The 25,049-nt window shown below is 40.5% G+C and overlaps 1 protein-coding gene across 1 annotated transcript; it reads left to right on the forward strand.

The window, feature by feature from the left end:
- The first annotated feature begins 511 nt into the window (after positions 1-511).
- TGS1 (trimethylguanosine synthase 1) lies at positions 512-24,152 on the forward strand. The gene is made up of 13 exons (XM_064706109.1): positions 512-661; positions 1,315-1,379; positions 3,349-3,521; positions 5,377-6,229; positions 6,992-7,109; positions 8,083-8,169; positions 8,977-9,148; positions 10,620-10,974; positions 11,831-12,004; positions 12,958-13,101; positions 14,084-14,300; positions 15,343-15,421; positions 22,570-24,152. The coding sequence occupies exons 1-13, from the start codon at positions 564-566 to the stop codon at positions 22,684-22,686; spliced, it is 2,652 nt and encodes an 883-aa protein (XP_064562179.1). The 5' UTR covers positions 512-563; the 3' UTR covers positions 22,687-24,152.
- Positions 24,153-25,049: the final 897 nt, after the last annotated feature.

Here is a 25,049-nt window from a genome sequence, read left to right on the forward strand (position 1 = left end):
CACCAGGCTTTGTTCTCATTCTGACTCTCTCTGCCCATCCTGTCCCCACTCTCTCACAGTTTTAAGCTCTTCATTCTTTACTGTGCGAGTGGTGAGGTACTGGGGTTTCCCAGACAAGTTGCGGATGCCCCATCCCTGGAAGCACTCCAGGCCAGGCTGGATGGGGTTTTGCACAACCTGGTTTAGTGGAAAGTGTCCCTGCCCATGGCAGAAGGGTTGGTACAAAGCGATTTTGAGGTCCGCTCCAACCCAAACCATTCTGTGATTCTGCTCCCGTCACTACTCCAAAAACGCCTTGCTCACTTTCTGTCCCCCACTCCCGGTTTTGCCAGATGTTGGCTGCTGCGTCTTTTATCGCGGACTTTCCTTGCGATGCTCTTTGCCTCGCTCCTCTTTGCCCCCTCTGAGCCCCCCAACACGCCCGTACCCCTCGTGGGGCGGCACCGGCAGCGCAGGCCCCGCCTGGGGCGCCCTCCCGGCCGCAGCGGGGCGGGCGCGGGCGGCGGTTCCGGCGGAAGGCGGCGGCGCCAGGCCGGGCCCGGCGTGGGGAGCTTCCCGCAGCGATGGTGCAGGAGCCGAGCCCGGGGTTGGTGGCCGAGCTGCTGCTGCGGGCGGGGACGGCCGGCGCCATCCTGTGCCTCTGCTCCCGCGCCTTCGTCGAGTGAGTAGCGCCGGGCGTGCCCTGTCCCGGTGCCGAGGCCGGGGAGGTCCCGCTGGGGACGGGCGGGAAGGGCCGCGTTGCTGCGGCCAGGGGATGCGGGCAGAGAGGGGGTTTGCGGGACTGTGCACAAAAGCACCTTCGTGCGTTTATCACTGGTGGGGGAAGCGGAAAAGGGTGAGAGGAGCCCCCGGACGCCGATCCCTGGGCCGGGGCTCAGCGCGCCCTGCCGCCCCCTTCGTGCTCCCCGTCCGCAGGGGAGCAGCCGGTTCCTCAAGGAGAGGAGGAGCAGAAAATTAAATTCCGGAGTGTACTGCGTAGTGCCGCGTTTTCTGAGCGTCGTTCCTACGGGCTTTCCCGCCAGGCTTTAATTAAAGTGTTGCCTTTTCCAGCTGTTGTTACTTTTTATTTGTCTCGCGTGTCTGGAGTCACAGGGCAGCCCGTGTGGGAAGGGGCCTTGGGAAAGGTCCCTTGGTCCGGCCTTTCATGGGAGCGGAGCCTAGAAGAGGTTAAGTACCCCGTCAAGTATCATCTTGAAACGTCCAGTGGTGGGGATTTTATTGCATCCCTGGGGAGGTTTTTTCACTGAATGATTGCTTTTACTGAACAAAAATTGTTTCTATGGTGACTGTCTGTGTCTGTCTTTATTTTTACAGAGATCGAAAATTATATAAACTGGGATTAAAAGGATTTTATGTCAAAGATGACAATGACAGTACAGGTAAGCTAATACAATGTACTATGCAATGTGAAGTGCAGTCTCAAAATGAGTTATGTGTGGTTATTTAAGTTATTCCTACCTCTGTGTTGTTTTTCAGTACTTTTGGTATGGGGACAGAAGTGAATAATAACTTAAAACTTACATAGCTTTCAGGTTACCATAATATTGATGTAGAAGTTTGTGTCAAACCAGGTGCTGTGCTTATTCCTTGTAGGAGCAATGGGGGGTCAGGACAGACAGAGATAAGAGATTTCCAAAGCCAGGTCATGGAACTTGGGGTTTATTGCAAAGGGCCTGGGTGCAGGGCCCTGCTTGGAGAGCTGCCAGCCACAGCCTGGAGCAAGCCCTAAAGAGGAGCCCTGAAAGAAAGAGAGAGCAAGAAGTAAAGAGAGAGGAAGAAAAAGTAAAAGAGGACAAAGTTCCCATTACAATACCATAAATCTTCTGTGCTAAATATTTAATTTTCACTAGCCAATCTAGTGAAAATCCCATAGCATTTACATACAGCCTATAAGAATCATTACATTTTAAACCCTAAAAACTACTCTTTAGACCCCTTCTAGGGGTCAAGCTAGTAGGGTCTGCTCTGACCCTTGGACCTGTCTGCAAGCAGAGGGTATTGCCTAATCAAAAGGGGATTACCTTCAGCCAGCCTTACCATTGTTTTCCCATTGTTCAGTAATTAAGGGATCTCAAAGCTTGCTTTCATTTCTATCTCGCTTATAGTTTCCATATTGTCAATCTTTTGCCAGGCAATCATATTTATAAGGCTTTCCTGTTTCATCTTCCCCAACAATTCCTATCCAGATAAATTTTACCAGCTCACATAATATTTACCTTGTGCATGGAACAGATTATATCACACATCCCTGACCTGGTCTTAAATCATAATTTCAACTTAATTCAATATTGATTGCATAATGGAGGGTCTGTGGATCCTAGATGTATCTGTACTCAGTCTCTACCCCAGCCTAGGACATTAGCTGTTGCTAGTTAATCTGATGAGCAAGAAGTAGAGAAGTGCAATAGCACTGATGGGGAAAATTATGATTCACATATATACAATGAATCATGTGAGGAGGACCAGAAAAGTAAGTCTCTCACTTGGTGTGCTCGTAATCTAGGAATTATCATGGTGTATAGTCTAACAAATTCAGCTTCATCTCCTGAATTCCTCAAGTTTGCATATCTTACCATAATTGTTTTGGTATCTTTTTTAATCATTGCTGTGTTGGTAGATCCAGCAGCATATCTTGATTTGAAAGGAAGTCTGTGCAGAAATAGAAGCTGATAAATAATAGCACAGATTAGATTGAGGCAATGTGAGAGTAATGAAAGATTGTAAACTATGTTTTTGTACATGTATGAGTGATTTGTAGTGAGAATAATCAGTTAAAAATGGAAAAGTCTCATGTTATGTGATAATTTGGCAGTAAATGTATCCTAAACAACAAAACAAAAAACCTTGAATGTTTCAGTATTATCAGCTTAGTCAAGAGCTTTTGATTTCATAATTTCCATCCATATAGAACTCCTACTTTCTCAATAATATTTGTAATTTTTTATACCTGTGTTTCTGCTTAACAATTTGATAGAAGTGCAAGCTTGCTGGGGAGGGCAGAGTCAGGCAAAGCAAAGGTTGTGGAGGCTGTGTGGGTACTGCTCAGCAGTAGCCAAAACATCAGCGTGCTGTCCACACTGCTTCAGCCACAAATCCCAAACACAGTGCCATAGAGACTGCTGTGGAGAACTTAACTCCTTTCCAGACAGACCCAGTCCAGTGCCTTGGTTGCTGAAGTTACATTTTGATTCCTACTGATAGTTATGCAGAAATTGAGCTGTTTATGAGGAAGATTTTTAAATGTGAAAGACAGCATGAGAGGCAGTTCTGCTATCTTTTTTTGTGTGCCGTGCTGTGGCATTGAGGTGTCAGAACCAGATTATATTCATGAATGTATCTTGTTAACAGGGGAAGAACAAGCATCTGAGGAGGAGAACCATTTTCCCAATGTGAGATTAAAGGTGGATACTAATCCTGCCCTGGACCTGGAAGAAGTTGAATTAGACTCAGAAGCTGAGCTTATGAAGAGTATGGGATTGCCTCTTCAGTTTGGTGGGCAGTCAGCCCACAGGGACTTTGTGGTAAATCTTTACTTGCTTTATTTGTTTCTGTTTGTGTAGTTATTCCAGAGCTAGGGACATGCCTCCTCTCAGTTATTTCGGAGATGGCAGTTCATGGAAATGTATCTGAGCTGCCTTTAAGCTGCCTGCATTATTGCATCCTGGTAGGAGCACACAGCACTTTGGTCTGTCCAGCTTGTAAAGCCCCTCTGCCAGTTGGACTAAACAGGGTCAAGGCTGTGCTTTATGTATCCATATCTATAGTGGCCTTGTGACTAGAAAGACCTGATTTAAAATAGCTGTGATACAGCTGATGCTGCACATCAGGACAGCTAGTACACACCAGTCTGAGCATGTATTTTCACACTGTCTGCTTTAACCATTTAGCTTTTGATAGTGATGTAAACAGCTGTTTTTTCAAATCCCTCTTGCAGCTGGTAAAGCCAGGCTGCTCCAAAAGGCAGTGGTGAGGCATCGGTGCTTTGTTTCCCATAGGGAACATTTGGGCTTTAGAAGAGGCCTGAAGTTTTCCCAGATGATGAAAAGACAGTGCAATATTCACAGTGTCCACTTTATGGAATACAGACCTCCCTGACAGTGAGACAGAGCACTGCATGGTTCTGACCTAATTAATTTGTAAATAAATAGGAGAAACTTGTATGCAATTTTAATTGATAACTTGTAAAACACCACACAGGCATCCGACTTCAAGTCCAAAGCATGTAAACAATTTGTGTTGCTGTGTAGTAATATGCAAATAAGTTGAATGGGAAAATAATATGTTTTTTATTAGATTACTACTAAGCATTGTGTTTTGGACTGTGTATAATAACATGAGGGATGTGGATGAAAGATCAGTGCCAGTCCTTCAGTTTTAACTTCTGTATAGTGCACCTTACATTTTTGTCAGTGTAACAGAACTAAGGATTGCAGCTCTTGGGGCATACATTCACAGTCCTTTGTCCATGTGAGTTTTATCATCACAGGAAGCCCCTCTGAAACAAGTGGAGTTGTAATTGATGAAACCAACAAGTTACCTTGGTGTTCCTTTCAGGAACAGTTTTCTGTCTGTGTTCCACCAGATAACTGTAGTAGCTGAGTTTCTTTTATCGAGTGAAATTATTGTACTGCACAAATGAAAGGCCCACCTGTTTGGGCAGGAGGTTGTTGTTTCCTTGTTTCCTATTTCTGTTAGCCAACTTGGAGATTATTTTGGGATGGAAAATATATTACTCCCCTCTTTTGGGTCACTCTCTTCAAGACAAACAGAGATTCAGCTGCAGGATTTATAGAGTTTTTGAGTACAGAATTTTTTTGTGTGTGTACAGCATCCAAAATAGCAAGTATTTAACAATCTATGAGGTTGAGCATTATGTTTGCTATCCTAATAAGACACTAAACAGTGTTTGCTGATTGGGCAGATACCAGGTAAAAGTAAGGATCAGCCACCACAGCTGCATAAAACAAAACCTTGATGCTGCCATGACAGTATTTTGCTGTTGAGCTCAACCTTGTCACCCTTCGATTCCTGACCAACCTCAGTTTAGGATTTTATAGTTTTTCTTGTTGAGGAATTTCCTTCTGAATCTTTGAGCTGCTCATGATTTCCCACTTAGCAGCCCCACTTCTGTCTATCATTCTGCTTTTTTGTGTATGTGTGTTTCTACAGCTCATCCTCACACCTTCCTCAGAAGTGTCAGTTGAGGTTATGTAGCAGGGCCCTACCAGACCCAGGAAGTCTACAGCCTTTTTGGGGAGAAAGCTAACAGCAGGGTTGCCCTGCGAGGGAGGGTTCCAATGGAAACAGAAATGTGACTAGAGAGAGGACAAGATTGTATATATGTTGTGGACTTCTAACTTTTCCATTATCTTTTAGGTAAAAGAAAATTATAGAAAGAAAAATAATGTGAAGATTATGAAAAAGAAAAAGAAGAAGAAAAAAGAGTTACAGCAAAAACATGAGGATAAAATGGGGCAGGAGTGCCAGGACAAAGCTTGTGGTGGTTGTACCCAGTCCATTTCTGGTGAGCTGGCCCTAGCTACAGAGCAGTGTGAGATGAGCAGCAAACCTCAGGCTGTGATTGAAGAGAACTGTGAAAGTTCAGAAAGCCTTGCAAGTGAGGCTTTACCCAGTGAACTTAAGGAAAAATGGGAGAAGTACTGGAACGAGTACGGAGAAGGCCTTCTTTGGCAAAGTTGGTTGGAAAAGCACCAAGAGGTGTCATCATCTGAGGGCATCACAGCCTCTGAGCCCTGGAGTAGTCCTGATACTAAGGAGGAATGGGAGCAGCATTATAGTGAACTGTACTGGTATTATTGGGAACAGTTTCAGTACTGGACAAGTCAAGGATGGACTACTGAGAACTCACATGGTGACAAAGTGGAAATTAATGGAATTACACAGGAGACTGGTTTTTCAGGAGAAATGGGCTTGGCTAGCCTGGGACCTGAGCACAGTGAAGTGCTGAGCTTGGAGCTGTCTCCCTCCAACACCAGAAGTGCAGAAAGACTCCCTTCGAGTGCTGATCCCCACAGTGAAATAATTTCTGGGATTTGTGGTTTAAATCTGAATTTGGAGGAAGTGGAGCAGAGCAGTGCTGCTCTAACAGTAGCCCACAAAGATCCTGAAGAACAGAGTTCATCTGACAGTGGCAGCCAGAAGGAGCCCTGTGATGGAGGAAGCAGAAAAAGGAGATCATCTTGTGAAAATAAGAGTGTTAGCCAGTCAGGTAATACAAAATCAGATAAAGTTGATTATTAGAATTCTCTAGGTAGTTGTATGTAAGAAACAAGGGCATGTCTGTAGTATTTTTAAAAAGTCAATTAGATATTTTGTGGAATGATTACATACTCGATTCCTTTTTCTTCCCTCTGCTTCTTTGGATGATTTCTCCTCTCTAACCTGTATATTGAATGTGTTCTTAAGCCAGAAATGGTTTTAACAGAACATGTAATTCATAGATCTTCAAATGTACTACAGATATTGGTGAGAGATCCCTGTTCGTGCATATTTAATTATCTTAGTCTTGATACTGCAGCTGAGACTTAAGTCTGCTGCTAGTGACTTTCTAAGAGAGGAAGAAGCAGATGTGGTCCCAGCTTGGTGCTACAGTAGAGCAGGAAAAGATCTCCTTTTGAAAAAGAAATGAGAAGACTGTTTAAATCTTCCCTTTCTAAATCTGTGTGAATATCTTTGCGTAGCTAATGAGATGGAAAACACATTTTACACACAAGGTGAAACCGTTTCAAATTTTGTATCTTACAGACATTTTATTTTTCATGGAGAGATAATTTGAAGTTGGTCCTTCATAAGATAGTTAGCACTACAGTGTAATACTGGAAGCTTTATTAGTATGTTGTTCCTCAGACAAAGACAAGTAAAGATGTGTGTTTGGCACACACTAACTAGCTGTAGCTGCAGGGGTACTTTGGGGACAGGAAGGTAAGGAATTGATTTATGCAGAAGGAGAATGTGATGTATCTTTTTTTAGGTGTGCAGGAGTCATGTAGCTCAAATTCAAGTGAAAAAAAGCACTTGCTGCTTCATGACCAGGATGAAGATGAGGATGAAGAGCCTCCTGAATACAGATGTGTCAAAGTCAAGAGAAGGCAAGTCATGAAATTTACATGAGCTTTTGTCTCATGCAGTCCAGCTCCAGGAGCCTTCTGATTTATACTAACTATACCTTTGATTCAGGATATGAGTTAAAATGTCAGTACAAAGCCACATAGTCTTCCATCACTGCTTATTGCTTTGCCTCACAACAAGCAGTGGATGTTTCCTCTCTTCCAGTGCTTTATGAAAACAGTGTATGGCCTTGATGACTGTACAGGGTGATTGTGCTGTTCTTGTGCCACTGGAGTATACAAAATTGTTAAATTGCATAGGGCAGCTTGCTTGTTTAGGTCTAATTAATATAGGCAATACCAGAACAACAATAATTCATCTGTATTGTTTAACTGCACTGAATGCTGCCAGTAAAATGCTCAGAGCTATGGCAGTCATAAAATGAGCAGTATCTGCCTTGTCATAGTTTTTTTTCTTTCTTCTCTAAAAATATATAGTTTCAAAGATGGTGAGATGGCTCTTCTTCTCTAATAAATTTGCACACTCAAATGTGAAGGAGTGGGTGGAATTTTTACCTGCTAATCACATAGCTGTGGTTTCATTCTAGTGTTTTGCTGTTCCCACAGCAAATATAGATATTAATAATACAGATAATAATATAAGTAACATGATAGATGATGAAGGTAATCTGGAAATAGGGTGAGCAAACAGTCTTCATCATGTAGGGTTTGCCATTAAGTATTTTAAGAGGTCATTCAGAATACTTGGAATATTATAACCCCAGTAGAAGGGCATATGTTCATAGAATTGGGTAAATAAAAACAAACCAACCCAAAAATTCATGCACAAGAATAGAGTGGTGTTATTTTCTTGGTTTGGTTTCAGCAGTGTGTGGAGGAACTTACTTGAAACCCACATTTAAATGTTTTCAGTTTGCAAGATTTTTAGCAGTATAGCTGTAAAATGATTGGTTTCTTCACAGTAAGTAACTTTATCATCTGTGTTTTTTCCTAGCCATGAGCTGGACATGGATGAGAACCCAGTGGAAGATCCTGAGGAAACCTGCTCTGTGCTGGGTTTCAAGTGTGGCACAGGACAAAAGTAATTATAGCTTTTCATAGCATGTCAATCCTCTTGTTATTATGGAAATAGACCATTCATCTCCATTTCCTTTTTGTTAAACTTCTGAAACTGAGTTCCAGGGTTAGTCTCTGGGAGTCATTTACACAACTGAAAGTACCTTCCATGTTACACTTTTGTGTAGCAGTTAAGGTACTTTCAGTTGTATAAATGTTAAGTGGCTACTTAAATCAGAGCACAAAGGCTCTGACAATAAATGGTCCTCTCAGTTTGGAGTCCTGTGGGCTGAGATCATGATTTTTAGCTGTTTCATATTGGAATGAAGTTCCTTTATACTAGTGAAATACCGTCATACTAGTAAAGTATTGCCAGGTGTTGGCCAGTGAAATTTTTTTTAGTTTTTTTTTTTTTTTTAATTGCATTTGCTAGAAGATAAAAACAGCCGGTTTGGAAGTTCTTGACAGCCACCAAAAAGATCTGTTATTCTTCTACTCAAGATTTTTTTTCATTTCTTATTCTTCAGACTGGCCTGGGAAATTGTTTTCATCTAAAGTTATATAACTACTAGATAACTAGAATATAACTACTATATAACTAGAAAAAAATTTTAAAACTAATTAGGTTAAACATTTTCAAATAAAAATTTTTAACATTTTCATGAAGGTACGATGTTTTGCAGCTACACCCAGTGACCTATTTTAAATGGAGCAATAAGAAAACACTTAAGTCTGAGTCATTTTTTGTAAACATCAACATTCATGTTAAAGCTTCTAAACGGGAAATTAACCACCTAAGTCCTTATGTATGTATCTATCTGTCTATTTTCAGGTATGGTGGAATTCCAGATTTCACCCACCGAAGTGTGCATTACTTGGAGAAAAAAGCAAAACTCAAGTCCAAATTCTTGGATCTGCGTAAACCAAGGAAGAGCAAAAACACACACATCTTCTTTACAGAGGAATCTAAAATGACATGCAAAAAAAGCAAAACTTTGAGGAAGGTATGTTTAGTTATGAACACTGTTGTAATTCTTAGATTTATCTGTTACCTTAGCTGTTGTTGTATTTTGAAAATGAAAAAGAGAATACTAATTGCCCAGAGTAGATGGCATTTTTAAATGTCAGTCCACTACTCCTTTTTTCTTTTTTTTCTTGTTTTCTCCCCCTCCTTTCTGCCTCCCACCAATAGTGAAGAGTATTTAGATTAGGATGGCTATGGAAAGGCATTGGTAGACCTGTCAAGAGGAATTTGAGCTTAAATGGCCAAGGTATGTGAAAGTTATTCCTAACATCTGGGTGCACATAGCTTTAGAGGTGTGTGTAGGTTTCTGTTGTTACTAGAAGTATCTTTGATTGTAAATTGCATGTGAAGCCAGTTGTTAATGCTGGCATTTCAGCAGTAACAGAAAATCTTTGTGTAGATTAGTGTATTTCATGGAACGACATGTTTTTAGTAATTTTGAAAGGGTTTTGCTTATACCTCTATCTGCATTTATTTTCATCTATAACTTTATGGGGTTTTTTTAAACTCAGAAATTGCTAAGAAATAGAAACATTTGTTCACTGGAGATTTTAATGAGTTAAGTCTTTCTGAAAATCTGCGGGCACAGATTTTGTTATTTCACCTTCTTCTGGGATGCTTGGCATTTCCCAAAACCCAAGTGCAAAGCACTGTTTTCTGGTGGTGGTGATGCCATACGTGTTTTATTGAGCTCCAGTCACATTGCTATAATTTTTGATTCATTTTGTACCTGGGGCCAATATAGTTTGAGGGCAACTTTAATTATGTGAAGGAAAAAAAAGTTATGAATTTCCTCAGACTTCCAGGTAAGGAACTGCTCCAGGTCTAGAGCCACTCAGAGCAACAATAATGTAAAAAGGAGCATCTGCATGTGCCTTTGAGGAGTTTGGAGTGGTGTCTGTGCCTTGGTTAGGAGCTTATGTCGAACTCGCTGCTGTGCAGCAGAACCATTTACCACCTGCACCATTTGGTACATCTTGAAGGTGAGGCAACAATGTGTGAAGGTAATTTTACCTGTTTATGCTAAAAAAACTCTTCCCTGAGAGGCAGAGTTATCTCTGAATGCAGATTAGAGAAAGATAGGTGTGAAGTAGTAGTCTTGGTCACCTGGGCTGTGGCGAGTGTGACTATTTAGCTGTTACATGAGAATTATTTAGTGTATTTATCAGTTGATCTTTTTGTTGGTTGTTCGGTTGGTTGGTTGGTTTTTTGTTTCTCTTTTGGGGGTAGCTGACATCTATTTCCCAAAGACAACTTGTTTCCAAATTTTTTTAAAAGGGAGCATGGTTAAGGATTACTTGAATGTTTTGAGTCTGGATATTTTACTGTTTTCAAAATGCACATAGTAGAGAGTGCCTGCAGTGGCAGGTGCTTTTGAACTGTAAAGCTTTTAAGCTATGCTCTGGATTATAGATCATTATCTGATCATCTGAGATATTTGACAATTGCAGGTGGAAATGTTCCTGAAGCAGGTCAGTAAAGCTGAGGAGGAAGACACGTCCCAGACAGGCAGCCCTCAGGGTAAAGCAGAGGCATCGTCTGCGAGCAGCAGCGACTCAGAGGGTCAGGAGGGCGCTGCTGCCACACGCAGTGCGACGCTGGATGCTGAAATCCAGGAGCCACCCTCTCCCAGTGCAGCCTGCACAGAGCCTGGAGGGAGTCAGCTTGAGGGGGAGGCGCAGGACGCTGCAGTGAGTGGCTCCGATGAGCTGGGGACAGGGAGGCCTGAGCCTGGCGGCGGGCGGCAGCTTGTCCCTCTGGATATTCCTGATTATCTCCAGCCGGAGACAGAGGACATCAGCCAAGGTAAATCAGTTTCCTGCAAACTGATGAAATGAATTGGCAGTGGACTTGATACTGCCTTCTCAAGCAACTGTGTCGTGCAGTACTTACTTGTTTTGTTAATTCAATGGGACTCATTATGTCTAAGGAGTAACGAAAGCAATTGAGAGTTGTGCTAGTGGAATTAGCTTATTTCTGGAATGCCAGAATCCCAGGTCTTATCTTTAATGGTGACAGTATTTCTTTATAGGTGAACAGTCATTGTTTATCCTTGACATGATCTAACCAGTTTGCAATTCGTACCTTTTTTACCCTCTGCAAGGATGAGGGTTATTAAACCTCAGGTAGCTGCACAGTTTTGGGTTCAAATGCACATTGCTGAGCTCTAGGGAACATGTGTTGTTAAAATTATTTTACAGGATTTAAAAAAAATCAATATTACGCACTTTGCTATTTAACATGAAACAAAGGAAAGCAGGATTATTCAGGTTTTTACATATAATTTAATCCTTCCTACAGTAGTTCAGTTATGTTAGATTCCTACTGCAAACCTCTTGTCTAGATTGGTGTTAATTCATTACTGATAAAAGGGCATTAAACTGGTCTCTGATCCACTTGTTTGCTCATTACATAGAGTTTATTGTCTCCAGTTGAAGATTCAGGCTCTTAAATAATGGGTGAACAGTGAGGATTTTTAGGACTGTGGCTAATCCCTTGAAATACAGGATGCTATTTTTTAATTTAAAGCCTCTAATCTTCATAATCTGGCAAACAGTAATAAAGAACATTTAGCAGTGTTTTTAAATCTTAACACTCACCTACCAATTACGTTTCCTAGCCTACAAGAACAGTGACTGTTAACTTTTGTAGTGTCTTCCAGCTGTGGATGAAAACATTACTGCAAAGAAGAAGGAGACAAAAAGAAGGAGGAGGAAGAAAAATGCACAGAGAACTATACCTCCTGAGATTGCTGCTGATCCAGAGCTCGTCAAGTACTGGGCACAACGCTACCGGCTCTTCTCCCGGTTTGATGAGGGAATTAAACTAGACAGAGGTGGGTTCAGTACTGAGTGTGCTGACTTGATGATATATCTGAGGATCTATCCAAATCTGTGGTCCTTCTTGCAGTTTATTACTAATTTTCTTAAAAGAGGAGCACTACTGAGTGTGTCTTTGCACCCATGGATAAATTCCTTCCCCACACCCCCCAGCAGGCAGGTACCAGGCAGTCTTGGACTTCAGAAATGTTTTTTGTGTGACACATCCCTGTCTGCATTAGTGCTTGTATTTGCTGAAGATCTTGCTAGACCCAAATTATACTTTGTCAGGACTTGTTCAGAAACTCAGTGATATTTTTCTACTTCTATATTTTATAAAATAATTTTGTGAAACTTCCAAGCATGCTGATGGATCTAGTTTCATTCTGTTTTGTTCTGACTTGCAGTAGTCACTTGCAAAGTGACTTTTTTCCGTGTTTGCTTACAAAACACTTCAAATCATAAATTAATAGGTAAAGGAGGAATTAGGATTACCAGGTATTTTTTGTTGGTTGGGTTTGTAAGCCTTCAATTTCTAATGCTTTCCCTCATAAAGCTGCAGATTATTTGGCAGACTAGATGTGGTGACAAAGAAAATAAAATGGTGGATAAGAGAATATATTTCTGGTTTAATTTCCTACAGAGCATCTGCACAATATATAAAGCTTTTCATAGCTGTGCTTGTGGACTTCTTGATAAACCAGAATGCTTAGCACCAAGGTCAACAAAGCATGTATTGAGATTGAGGCATATCGGTTTCCTTCAGTGAGACTTTGTTTGCTTAGCAAATCTCTGGGCTGAGCAGAGTTTATCATCTTCAAAGCCGGTATTTCCTGGTGGAATGCACTAAGCCAAAATTCTTGGGATTAACGCTAAACTTTCAGTTTTATGTGGGGCTTGGTTGTTTGTTTTTAAATTAGGTGACCTTGAAATAAGAGGTGAAAATACATTTCTTCCCCTTCCTCTGCAGAGGGCTGGTTTTCAGTTACTCCTGAGAAAATAGCTGAGCATATTGCTGTCCGTGTCAGTGAGTCATTCAACTGCGACATCATAGTGGATGCGTTCTGTGGGGTTGGAGGAAATGCTATCCAGTTTGCACTGACCTCAAAAAGAGGTAAGTAGGTGTTGTAAACAGTGCATTAGTTTTGTTTCTTCAGTCTTTTTTCTGACACTATTCCGGTATGTGCTCTGTTTGTAGATTTATTTTCTTTTTCGGTGCTTCTGTAGCAACAGCAGCTGTTTCACTTCATCAGACTCACAATGTGACCTCTCTGTTTTCAAAAAGGACCAATAAATCTGCTTTTCTATTTTAAGTCAGAGTCAGATTTGTGTTGTACTAGTCAACACTATTTTTGTGTGGCATAAAATCTGGTCTGTTGGATACTGTGGAGATCACTGGTAAAAGTGGACTTCTGTCAAAGCTGCTGCTGTTCCCAATTCTTACTTGAAGTCTGTGTACTCAAAAAAAACAGGCTCTATGTGAACAGTACTTAAAGCACTGAATGGAATCACATGCAGATTCTGCAGAACCAAGTGCACAAAAATGATAATAACTTCATGTTAGTCTAATGCCTGCTAATGATATTGTAGTGAAATGTTGAGAGTATTTCCTGTATAAATACTTCCTGCTAGATACTCATACCAATTCATCTATCATCAATGTTTGAGCGAGACAAATGGTAGTTTCTACTGCATTAAATTTGGCATGCTATGATCCCATCTATGCATCTCACTTGGCTTTTTGTATTTCCTGCCTCAATTTTAATTTCTGATATTATGTACTGGCCTTGTATCATCCATCTCTCTTGGGCTGTGTTGGTTGGGGCTTTTTAAACTTGATTTTCAGAAGTATGAGGCCAGCCACAGATGAATGTTTTTCTTTAACAAAGAAGAGTGACTTTCTGATGGACACCATTGAAGTTGTCTATGCCAAACCTGAGGCAAGAAGGACTTGCTCTCTTAGGCAGACAGTGCCATGTCCTTGATCCTTGCGTGGGGCTGGCACACCAGCGGTGTCTGACCGCGGTGCCCCGTCCCTGCTCGGGCGCCATTCCCAGTTCCCGTTAATCCCAGTGCTTGCCGTCTCTCGCGGGCAGTGATCGCCATCGACATCGATCCCGAGAAGCTGCGGCTGGCGCGGCACAACGCGGAGGTGTACGGCGTGGCCGAGCACATCGACTTCCTGTGCGGCGACTTCATGGCGCTGGCGGCCGGCCTGCGCGCCGACGTGGTGTTCCTCAGCCCGCCCTGGGGGGGGCCCGACTACGCCACTGCCGACATCTTCGACATCCAAACCATGATCTGCCCGGATGGATATCCTTTCCAGGCTTGCCTTGTGCTGGCCTTCTCCCTTTCCTCTCTTCCCTCTCCTCCCGTGGGGTTTGCATGCCCACTTGGCCGACTGTGGATGACACAGTCGGCAGCTGGAGTTCCAGATGCAAACCATTTGTTTAGTCCTCTTCACCACCTAAATTGAAATTTTTTTATTTCTTATTAGCAAATAAAACAGTAATGAGGTTTTCCTGAAGGCAAAAAATCCATCAGTGAATTGAGTAGCTCTCAACTTAAAACATTAATTCAGCAGTTTTAACTCCTTTATATTATTTTAGTAAAATACCCCATAGTGATCAAATAGCCACGTGGTGTATGTATATATATGCATATATATGTATAGAGATAATAACTAATGGTGTGAACTATGACCTCGTCATTAATTCCACTTTTTAATTGATTCATGAAGGGGATATCTTATTTAAAATATCTTACTAAAACTGCTCTCAGTCATAGCACCTGCCTGTGACTTGGGAAATCACAGAAGAGTGCAAGCAAAATATTAACTCTTTGAATTAATATATAGAATTTCCTACTAGCTTGTTAACAGTGATACTGAGCACTCATTCATCTGGCAGGTATTAACATAATAGTTTCATCATATATGAAGTGTGGAGTTTCTTTTGTCACAGAATAATCTTAATTTGTTCCCTTTTTTGCTAAAATGTAACCATATTTGTAAGAAAATCTTCATATGCATGTGTGAGAGATTTCACAAAGTGGGTTAAAAAACAATTGTAAGCCAAATATGGTAGCTACAAACTACATTCAAATTTGTCAAATACTTCTTTGTAGTTCAGACAAATTTTCATGAAAAGTGAGTGTTGAGGGTTTTTTCTACTTTTAGGGCACTAATGGTGAAATAGAGTTTCTGCATTTCAGAAGAGAATCCTACCCACACACTCAAAAGATTAGCTACAATTTAATTGCATAATAGCTGAAATTGAGACATACTTTCAAAATGAATCAACATAAAGAAACTTTTCCTTCCCCATTCTTATTTTTTTCCTTTACTGGCTTCTACATTTGAAATTTTCAGGCTCTCCAAGAAGATCACCAACAATATTGTGTATTTTCTGCCTCGGAATGCTGATATTAACCAGGTGTGTTACTGGATGAGGTCTTGGTGAATGAATAAAATGCTCAACTCACTTAAACATTAGTATTATAAATGCAAACATAAGACTTTTAAGTCTGTTCAGCTGAATGTGGGTTATATGGTGTTTTTAAATTTGACCCTTGTGTTAAGTGATTTCTGTGTTTGCAGTACTTTTGGTATATTTAGAAATGGGAATATAAGATTATTTCCATTGTTTTGACACTGGTTCTTCTTAAAGCAACAGAATGAGGTTTCTTGTAGAAGTTTCAAAGCCAATTGCTAGGCACATATATCATTATAAAAATATCAAAAAATATATTTTAACCAGCTGTTGCTGTCTGATAAGTTGGTTAGTTGGTGAGTCTCAGACTTCATGGCTGTCAGTTTATGAAGGAGTTGCAGGAAATCACAGCCCTGCAGTCACTGCTCTCAGGGATGGTACTGTTGGTGTCCACACAAGTGGGTGGTTCCATATAGACTGCTTGCATTGAAGGGATGTGTGATAAACACAGAATTCGTGGCACTAATGTGGGTTTTTTTGTATTAGAGATTTTTGGTAGAAGTTTGGTTTTTTTTAATCAGTTACATGACTAACAATTCCCCTGAGTGTCTGGTTTAGGTTCCTCTGTGTATTTTCTATGTTAATTATGTCTTGTAGCTTTTTGGAAAGAAGGAAGCAGTTCTCACCTGCAAGATGCCACAGGACTTCCCAGGACTTTTTCCTGCTTTTCCAAAAACTGCATCTGACTCAGAGTAGGCAGGGCATCAAGCCATATGGTGGCTTGTGGAATTGTTGCTGGCAAGCAGCTGGCTCAAGAAAAAGGCTGAAATTCACATGGCCTAAGTATTAGCAGACTCTAAGCCCGTGCTGTGCACAGAACCATTGCTTTGGCAGGTGATGATTCAATTCCTTTTTGCATTTCAGGCTGGTGAAATGTTAAAGTGGCTTATGAATCTTTGAACAGGGACCTTAATTTTAGAAAGAGTTTCTCTAATTATATTGCATCTTAACACTGCCTTTTGTCAAATATTTCATTCCCATGATGAAGAGTGACCTTAGAGAGTTTTCTGCTCTACTCATGAGCACTTTTTACTGGCTTGCTAAATGGCCAAAGGCATCTACATTTCACTTCTGTTTCCACAAAAGCATGCAGGAATATTCCCCCCAGGCCTGTACCTTTTCCTTCAGAAGAGCTGGGCTCTTCTGGTTGATTGAGCCAGGTGTCCTGACATCTCTATATCTTGGTACAGTTGGCTCTGAATGATGTTGATTACATCCATAGGTTTGGTTTAACACAGGTAGCTGCAGAGTAACCACTGGTGCTCAAAAACATGGGTCAGTTGTTAAAAGTTCGTGACTGAGGCCCTGGGTTCAGTTCAGTTCAGTGTTCCAGGCTATGGGCTACTCTCAGGAAGGGTTATCAGCTCCTTATGCCTTTCTTTAGAAATAGTGCCAGTATAAGAACAAAAAAAAAACCCCAAAACGTTGATGATCTGAGAGGGGCAAAGAGAATGTTAATCAAGCCCACTGTTTAAGGAAGTGTCTTCATCCTGTGTGTACAAAAGTGTGTCAAACATGTTCCAAACATGACCTTGGTGAATACTCTGGTCCACAGAAGACTGTTGTAGATTTGACTAACAAAATCTCCAGTTGTATTTAAAAATGAATTTTCTGGATTTACTGCCACTACACTTCTAGGGCTGTGAATTTCCAGCAAAATAAAAGTTTTGAAAAATAAAAAATAAAATAAAAAATTGAAAAAAAAAGCCCAGAAGTTAGAAGCAACCTTGCAATAAAATTACTGTTTAACCATTAGTTAAGATGATTCAAATTTAGTGGAAGATATACAATTTTATGGAAAATAGCTATCAGGTCACTGTTACATAGCAAACATAAAATAGGGATATAGGGACCCTGCTGATGGAGTGAAAGCAGGGTGGTAGCTGACCTTGACCTCGCTGTTTCAGAGGTGTTCATTGCCTTATTGGTGGACAAGATATCCAGTCTTGTTCCACATGACTTAATTGCAAAAACAGCACTTACTACTTCTGCTGAGACAGCCACGTTGGTGTGGAGTTGGTCTTGTTGAGAGAAATGGGGTTCTTTGACTTCCCTTTAAAAATCATCGGAGTTTAGGTCTCAGAGAAGTGAACTTTTGTACTTCTACCTCAAGAGGGAGCAGCGAACCAGTGCAAGATGGTTGGCTGATTTACAAGAAATATAAAAACATTTCCTTGAATTGCATCAAGTCTCCTTGTTTACAAGCATGTTAGAAAATTTATAATGTGTGCAAGTTTGTTTTTAGGTTGAATTAATCTTTAACAATATTCTTCCTAGCTAGAAACAGTCAGGAATAATAAGTATGTGTGTACGCATACATTGAAAAATATGTATATTTATTAATGCCTGTTATGTGGTTCAGAAATGTAATTTATGAAGTGTTTATGAATCTGTGCTCTGCCTCATTGGGCAGAGTGAGAAGTGTGTACTCACCTCTGGGAAATGAAGTCATTCCAGGTAGTCTAATCTCTTTCACAAACTCTTTTCTGTACCAGATAATGCTTCTGCATGTTAAGATTTGCAGCAAATAAGGAGGAACCTGCAATTTGTTGCTGTAGGGCCTTCTTGCTAATGGTGGAATCTGTTCTTTCCATCCCATTGTAGAAGTTAGCGTTGGTCCCTCACTGGTGGTCACAGTGTTGTCAGGATGCATGCTGGCTCCCCCCAATAAACTGGTGAGCCTGAAATGTTGGTGACCTTGGTCTGTTGTGAGACAGATAACCACATCAGCATCTTTAGCAGCCTAGCCAGATTTGGGAGATGGAGTAATGGGGAATTGGGAGTTCATTGCTTATCCTGCTTGTGCTTGGTTAGTGGCTCAGATACTGGAGTGTGCCTTAGTGATCATTTCAAATGTCACCCTGCTTTGAAGACACAGATACTGCTGTTTGTGGTAGCTATGTCTCACAATTTTGTCAAATTGTGCTGTTGTTGGAGCTTTTGCTGTCCTAAAGGTTGGTGTCTCAGACCTGGCTTATATTTCAAATACTGTCAGAATATAGGAATGGCTTTTTGTTTCTTGTCTAGTGTAGAGTGGTTCTGTGAACCTAGAATTAAGCAAAGTGTTCTGGACCTTGATGGTCCTACAAAACATACACATTATGCTGGTACTTTTCTTTTTTTTTCTTGTCTTTTTTCCTACATCATCTCCATCAATCACTTTGAGAAAATCTGCAGTTAGACACTGAGGCCTTGTTCTGTCTGCAGTATACTGCCTGGATGAAAAAATGTGTTTTGGTGTTGCTGTGTTTCTGTTTGTGAAGGTCCAGTTGTTAAAAATGACTGCTCAATGAAGGGAGAGTGAAGATGAGTAAAACCCATTTATTTATTTGAATTCTCTCTTTAAGCTGTGATATTTTAAAATGGAGCCTAGCCAAATTGGTCTTGCCAAGCAGAGTCATCTTTGTTTAGGAGTAAATAGAACAGTGAGCAAAGCAGGGAGTGAGAGGCCAGGAAATGAACAGAAGGTGATTTAATAGTATTTTTAAGATGCTTAGGTATTAGGGGATTTGGCAGGTAAAATACCGTGGGTTGATGTGTTTTGGAGGCTGATAATTTCTAAGTGAATGTAATTGCATACACTTCAGCTGTGACTATTGTGTTAATAACAACAGCTTTTAAGCAGCCCACTTGAAACTCATGTGTGTTCTCTGTTCTTGATAAAAGCCAGAATTTACCCACGGCATACACCAAGCCAGAGTGATACTTCTGAACTTCAGTCTTCCTAAAGCTTATAGTGCTTGCATACTGAATTGTAATTGCCTACACTAAGTAAGAAAAAAATAAATAAATGTCTGGCCTTTTAAAGGGTGACAGCACCACTGTGATGGTGTCATTATTCACATGCATACCTGTACATTTTCAAAAATGCTGCCTGAAAGCATTTTATTTTATTGTGTTCAGTGTAAAGAATACTTATTTTCTTCTTTTTCAAGTGGGTTGGGTTTTGTTCCCCCTTAGCTTTTAGGTTGGATACAGGGGGAAGGGATTCTTCATTTTAGTAGAGTTCTATAAAATTAATTGATTCACAGAGTTCTTGTGTGACTCCATATCAAGTCAAAAAGCTTGTACTTGTCATACCCAAGAAAAATTTCTAGGAGGGGAGAAAAAATATAAATTTTTAGTCCACAGTTATATTAGTTGGTGACTGGAACAGATGGGAAGTTACTTTACTAAAAGAGTTTCAGTATGACTAAAAAAATGTAAAAAACCCCAAGACCAGTAGGAAAACCTTCAAGATCAAAAGTACACTTGAAGAATGTAAGGGAAGTTTGCGCCTCAAGCAATTCGTGCTCCTGAAATAATCTTCTGTGTTTGTTTCCTCTTTCATATTTTAATCTTTTCTGATGTCTCCTTTTCAAACCTGTTGGCTGCTTTTTTGATGTGTTTTGGCTGTGGCTGTAGCTGTGGACTCTTTTTAGCAGTAGTCACTGAACTGAAAGATGAAGGTGAGAGGGATGCAGGGAGGTGTTAAATGGAGCTGCAACCTTTACTTCTGACTAGGGAGAGGAAAGGAAGCAATGTCTGTCCACCCAGGTAATGTGGGTTTGGACTAAAGAATAAACGAGGGTAATGAGAGTTGCCAGCAGGGAATCATTGTTTGTACACAAGAAAGTGCAAAATAAAGACATTTTGGAGTAGTCAAGTTTTTTAAAAGTATTTCTGTATTCACCATTGTAGTGCACTGCAAAAACAGGAGATGTTTGTCGATATCTCTAAAAATAGCTGAGCACCTTTGTTTTTCTCAAAGCATCGTTCCTCAATCTGCTGCTATTTTTAGAGGGTGTCCCTCTGCCAGGCCAGACCCTTCTGAAGCTTGGTGTGTGGCAGCCTTCTCTCACTACACTTGTCAGGGTTCACTGAGCCCTGCTGAGGAAAACTTGGCAACTCCTACGTAATTAAATTTGCAACCTCCAGCAATTTACAACTAAGCATTGTCACAGAGGATTTGCATTTCTCTCCTCTGAATATTGGGTGGGTTAAAGAGCATATAGTACCAGATCTGTCCCAGCAGAGCTTATTCCCACGTGTTTATTTAAATTTTTTTTCACCTTTGGTTTTATCAAATACTTTTAGTCGTTGTTTGAAATTAATCATAATTATCCTGGGTTTAACACTTAGACACCAGACACAACATATGTAAATTTTCAGCTGTCCCTTGGTAGACACCACCCATCAGTGTAGGGGCATCTTGTTTTACTTGGCCTTCTAAGAGAAATGTTTAGTAAATACTAGTGTTTAATATCAATTTGTTAGTCATACTTAGATATGCTAGTGACACAAACCATGCCCAGAAAGCAGGAGTGCATAACCCCCAGACACTTATTTCTGTATTCTTATACTGACTAATCCAATTAATATTTTAGAATACTTAAGAGACATCAACTATAAAGTGCAAAGCCTCTTGATGCTTTTTGGAAGGGACATTCCAGCTTCTGGTTGTAAAAAATTAAAAGTTAACATCTTCCTAGAAAAACTATGGATCAACCCACAATGCTTTGTGGATTTCAAGTAGGAACAGATAAGTTGTAAAATTAACATTCCTGATCACTTGCCAGTTTTAGATTCTTGTGCTATTTATAAGTCAGCCAGCCTGTGGTTTTTTACTTAAATGGCAGGTTCCTCTCTGACAAGAACGCCGAGCGTTTTTTCCTATCACCAGAAGTTGAAGGATGAAGAAACTGCTCACACTTTTTGTCTAAAAAAACAAAAAAAAAGGGAGAAAATCAAAACAGAAAAGTAAATGCTTGATTTAGATAAGTATGGCAGTTTTCTGGACAGGTCAATAAAGGTTCAAAGAGTAGTTTAAATTAATCTGTTATTTTCTCTTGATAGTAGGCTGGTTTTTTACTCATTATAAAATAGAGGAAGTTCAGCATGTTTAAATATAAACCTGCACTACAGAGTTAAGTCTCAAGGGGCTTTAGAAGTGTTAATAACACTTGAATTCAAAGTTTCAGCTGCTAACATCACCTTGGCTTAAAGATCAGTTAAAATCTACTGTAGACCCTGATAACTTTGCCTGGGAAGTTTCCCTGCATGGGGAACTACAGAAATAATTTTCCTGCAGCAGCGTGGGAAAACGGCAGAATGGAGCAGAACTGGCTGTGAAGATGGATCCCCCCACAGGACAGGTCCTCAGGGTAAAAAGTGGAGGGGAAAAAGCAGACCATGTTCAGTTTTGGTGTTTGTCCTTCTGACTGTGCAGTCTCTCCTGATGAGGAGTTGATGGCCTGTAAGCTGTTATCCCTCAGGGTCGTGCTGAATAGGAACAGGAGAGGGGAGAGTACTGCCTGCTCCAGTCCAAAATGCAAAGTCCTCTGTGAAATGGTGTGTCTGTAAACATTAAGCATTAAAGGTGTGCACTGGGCTCAGTCCAACAGAGCATGAATGGTGAAATTCTCACTCCAGTGATCAAAAACACAAAGCTGGGGCCAGTGCTGTGTGACAGGCTCCCCCAGCCTGCAGAGGCACTGCTGCTCCAGCCTTGCCTTCAGCACTGCCTGCAACTCCAGTGAATACAACAGCTTTCTCTTTAGCTGCAATAGCAACAACAATTAATTGTGACCTTTTTTTGTGAGTTTCTCTGTGTGTTTAGGCCTTGGTTTTCTTTTTGTTCCCTTCCACCCTGCCACTCTTCAGTGCAACCTTTATGCTTACTAATTCTAATTACTAAAATTGGTTTTACTCTTCCCCCAAAATTTGGGATGTGGCATCTTTCAAGCACAGCTTATAGGTTGCTTTTTGCTACATTGGCATCTCTCAAATGCCAAGTACCATGCAAACCAGAGGAGTATCTCTTGCCTCAGCACAAGCATGTCAACTTAGGAGTGTTTCTCTTTGGCTCTGAAATCCTCTTGTTTTCATGATTTGGGTAAGGAGCGTTTTTCAGTCACAAGCCACAAACTGCTTCTGTGAGTAAAAGGAGACATAAAAAGAGGATCAGAGGCATTAGCTGCCAAGGAACATTTTCCACCAGCATTAACAGAGCAGATATAGTTTTTTTCTGATTGTTTGTGCATTAGAAGGTTTGGGGTTTTGCCTCTTTTCCTGTACATTGATTGGTTTATTTTTTGTTCTTTGTTTTTCAGGTGGCTTCCTTAGCAGGGCCAGGAGGGAAAGTTGAAATAGAACAAAATTTTCTCAATTTCAAACTGAAGACAATAACAGCTTATTTTGGTGATCTAATAAGGCATGACATCTCCTGAACTCCATGTGGATTCTTCCAAACCCATCCTCCCTAACTGCTGCCTTGCTTAAGCTTTTGTACATCTGGCTGGTCAAAAATGACTTAAAGCCATTTTCCGCTTTAATTTCGCTTTACAGAAATTTGTTCTGTTGTACTGTCAATAAATGTTTTATAATAATTTTGACAAAACTGTAAATGTAGAAAAGCTGTGAATGTATGAAGAAAGTTCTTTATAAAATGCAGTCTTTCAAGGTTCAAGCCCAACCCATGGAAGTGAGGTTCAGGATTTCTTTAACTCTTACATGTGCTACTTCTGTGCTTGCTCTGGTTTTGAGCCCCCAGAGGGTCAAGAAAAATAGCCTGGAAGTCACAGGAGCTGCTGTCTGTGCTTGAGAAGCATCTGAAAATCAGGTGAAACTAGAGGGTCAGGTAACACCACAAGAGGTTAACCCCAGTCCACCTCTCTCGCTCCCTGCTCTCTGAGAAACCTTTTCAGGTTTTCTTTGCAGGATGGAGGTTCACATGTTAATTCTAGTGAGTGCTCTGACTTGTGGCAGCTCAAAGAGAGTGCTGGGTGTGTTTGTGTCTGGAGGTGGGACTCTACCCTCTGGGTATTGTAATTTTATTTTGTTTTTTTTTTATCTCCCTGCCATTCCTCTTCATTGCAAAGATATTTTGAAGAAACCTTCTGCCTGGAGGTTTGTATCAGTAAGCAGAGGGGTTTCTGTCCCCCTTCTTTTCCAGGCCTTTGGAATCCTCACACAGGCTTCAGGGCAGAAATAAGCCAGCTTTTCCTGGTGAGGACTTTCTGTTTGGAGAGGAAGAGTGGCCTTTGTGCAGTTCTCCAAGTAGAAGAGGAGGCAGGTGAGAAATGCCTAGGGCATGGCTATGGTGCTCTCACTGAAATATTCTTACATTATGTCCCCAAGCTCAATTTTGAGTTGTTTTTGAGGTAAGAGTGTAGGAATAATAATTTCTAAGATAAATTAATGCTGCTTCTCCTCTGCTTTGAGTGCAGCAGAATGCTGAAGGCAGCAGAAGCTAAGCACTAAACCATGCATTAGTGCTATCCAAGAAAACAAGAATAACTGTAGAATAACCAAATAAGAGGATCTATTTTCCCCATTAAGGAATGAAATCCAACTCTTCAAAATAGTTGAAGAGACCAAAGTGTTTGTGTGTTTATGGATTGTTATGACTCAGTGTGAGTTTGCAGTACAGTAAAATAGCCCTTGGGAAATAGTTGTTTTCTAGCTTTGCTGTCTTTCCAGATCCAGACAAGTGCTAAACTTTTACTGTTACATTCGTGCTTCATGGACGGTATTTCATGAAGATACTTTGGCTAATTTGGATCACTGCACTTTGCCACAGTGCTACAGCAAGGAAGAAGTCTTGTGCTGGCTCAGCATCAGTGTTTAAAGGGAATTATTAAGGAAATAATATTTCTTAGAAGTTTCCTATTATGTCATAGGGGAATTTGGCAAGAGTGCTAATACTACAGGAGCTCTAATCCTACTGTGGCAGTGGCATGTGAATATAATAATGCTGTTAGACTTCCACTACAAGCTACAAACAAAAATCCAAGTCCATGAGGCTGAATGAAGAATAGATTCATTTTTATTGTGTATGGCACAATATAAATGTGTACAGTACTCTGTACACTAAAATTTTACTATATTTGGCTCAGTGCTGCTTGTAGAAATAGCCTTGTCTCATTACTTGGTCCTCTTTTTCTCCTTAAGGAGATGCGTGAGAAGCATTTTGAGATATTGCTGATGCTGCTCCTGTAAAAGGAAGCTCTGACAATGAAATGCCTGTGAATTTACTTCTGTCTTCTGGAAAGTAGTTAGATTTTGTTCAGTGCCCAGTATACAAAGTATGGAAGCTAAAATATAAAAGGTACATTTACCCATTTGAATTTTTACTTCCAGTGTAATGAAGTTAATGGTAAAAAGAAACAGTTTCTCAGAAGGTCTCTGCAGAGCTTTGCAAGCACATGGAGTATCAAAAGCAGAAGAATATCTTTGTTCATAGCTGTTCCTCTCTCTAACCAAGAAGGACAAAAGGGGATTTTTTTGTTGGGTTTTTTTTTGTTTTTTTTTTTTTTTTAATTACAATTTAAAGTCAGAATGCACTCTTCTGGGCTGTATAAATGATAAATGTTTGCCCTCACTTCCCACTTGCACAGAACTGGCGAAGTTCCCCAGGGCTTTGAATCTACCCATCTAAATTTGAGCCTATAATACATCTGTGAGTACTGTTAGTTTTTTTGTTAATAATATCAACCAACAAACCCTTCATGGAGGAGAGCTTCAGTTATGACTTGCTATACAATATTATTTTGCTTTATATTGGAGAAAAAAGTTAACATGAGCTGAGACA

Source organism: Zonotrichia leucophrys, chromosome 2 (genome assembly GCF_028769735.1).
Source record: "Zonotrichia leucophrys gambelii isolate GWCS_2022_RI chromosome 2, RI_Zleu_2.0, whole genome shotgun sequence".
NCBI classification, from domain to species: domain Eukaryota; kingdom Metazoa; phylum Chordata; class Aves; order Passeriformes; family Passerellidae; genus Zonotrichia; species Zonotrichia leucophrys.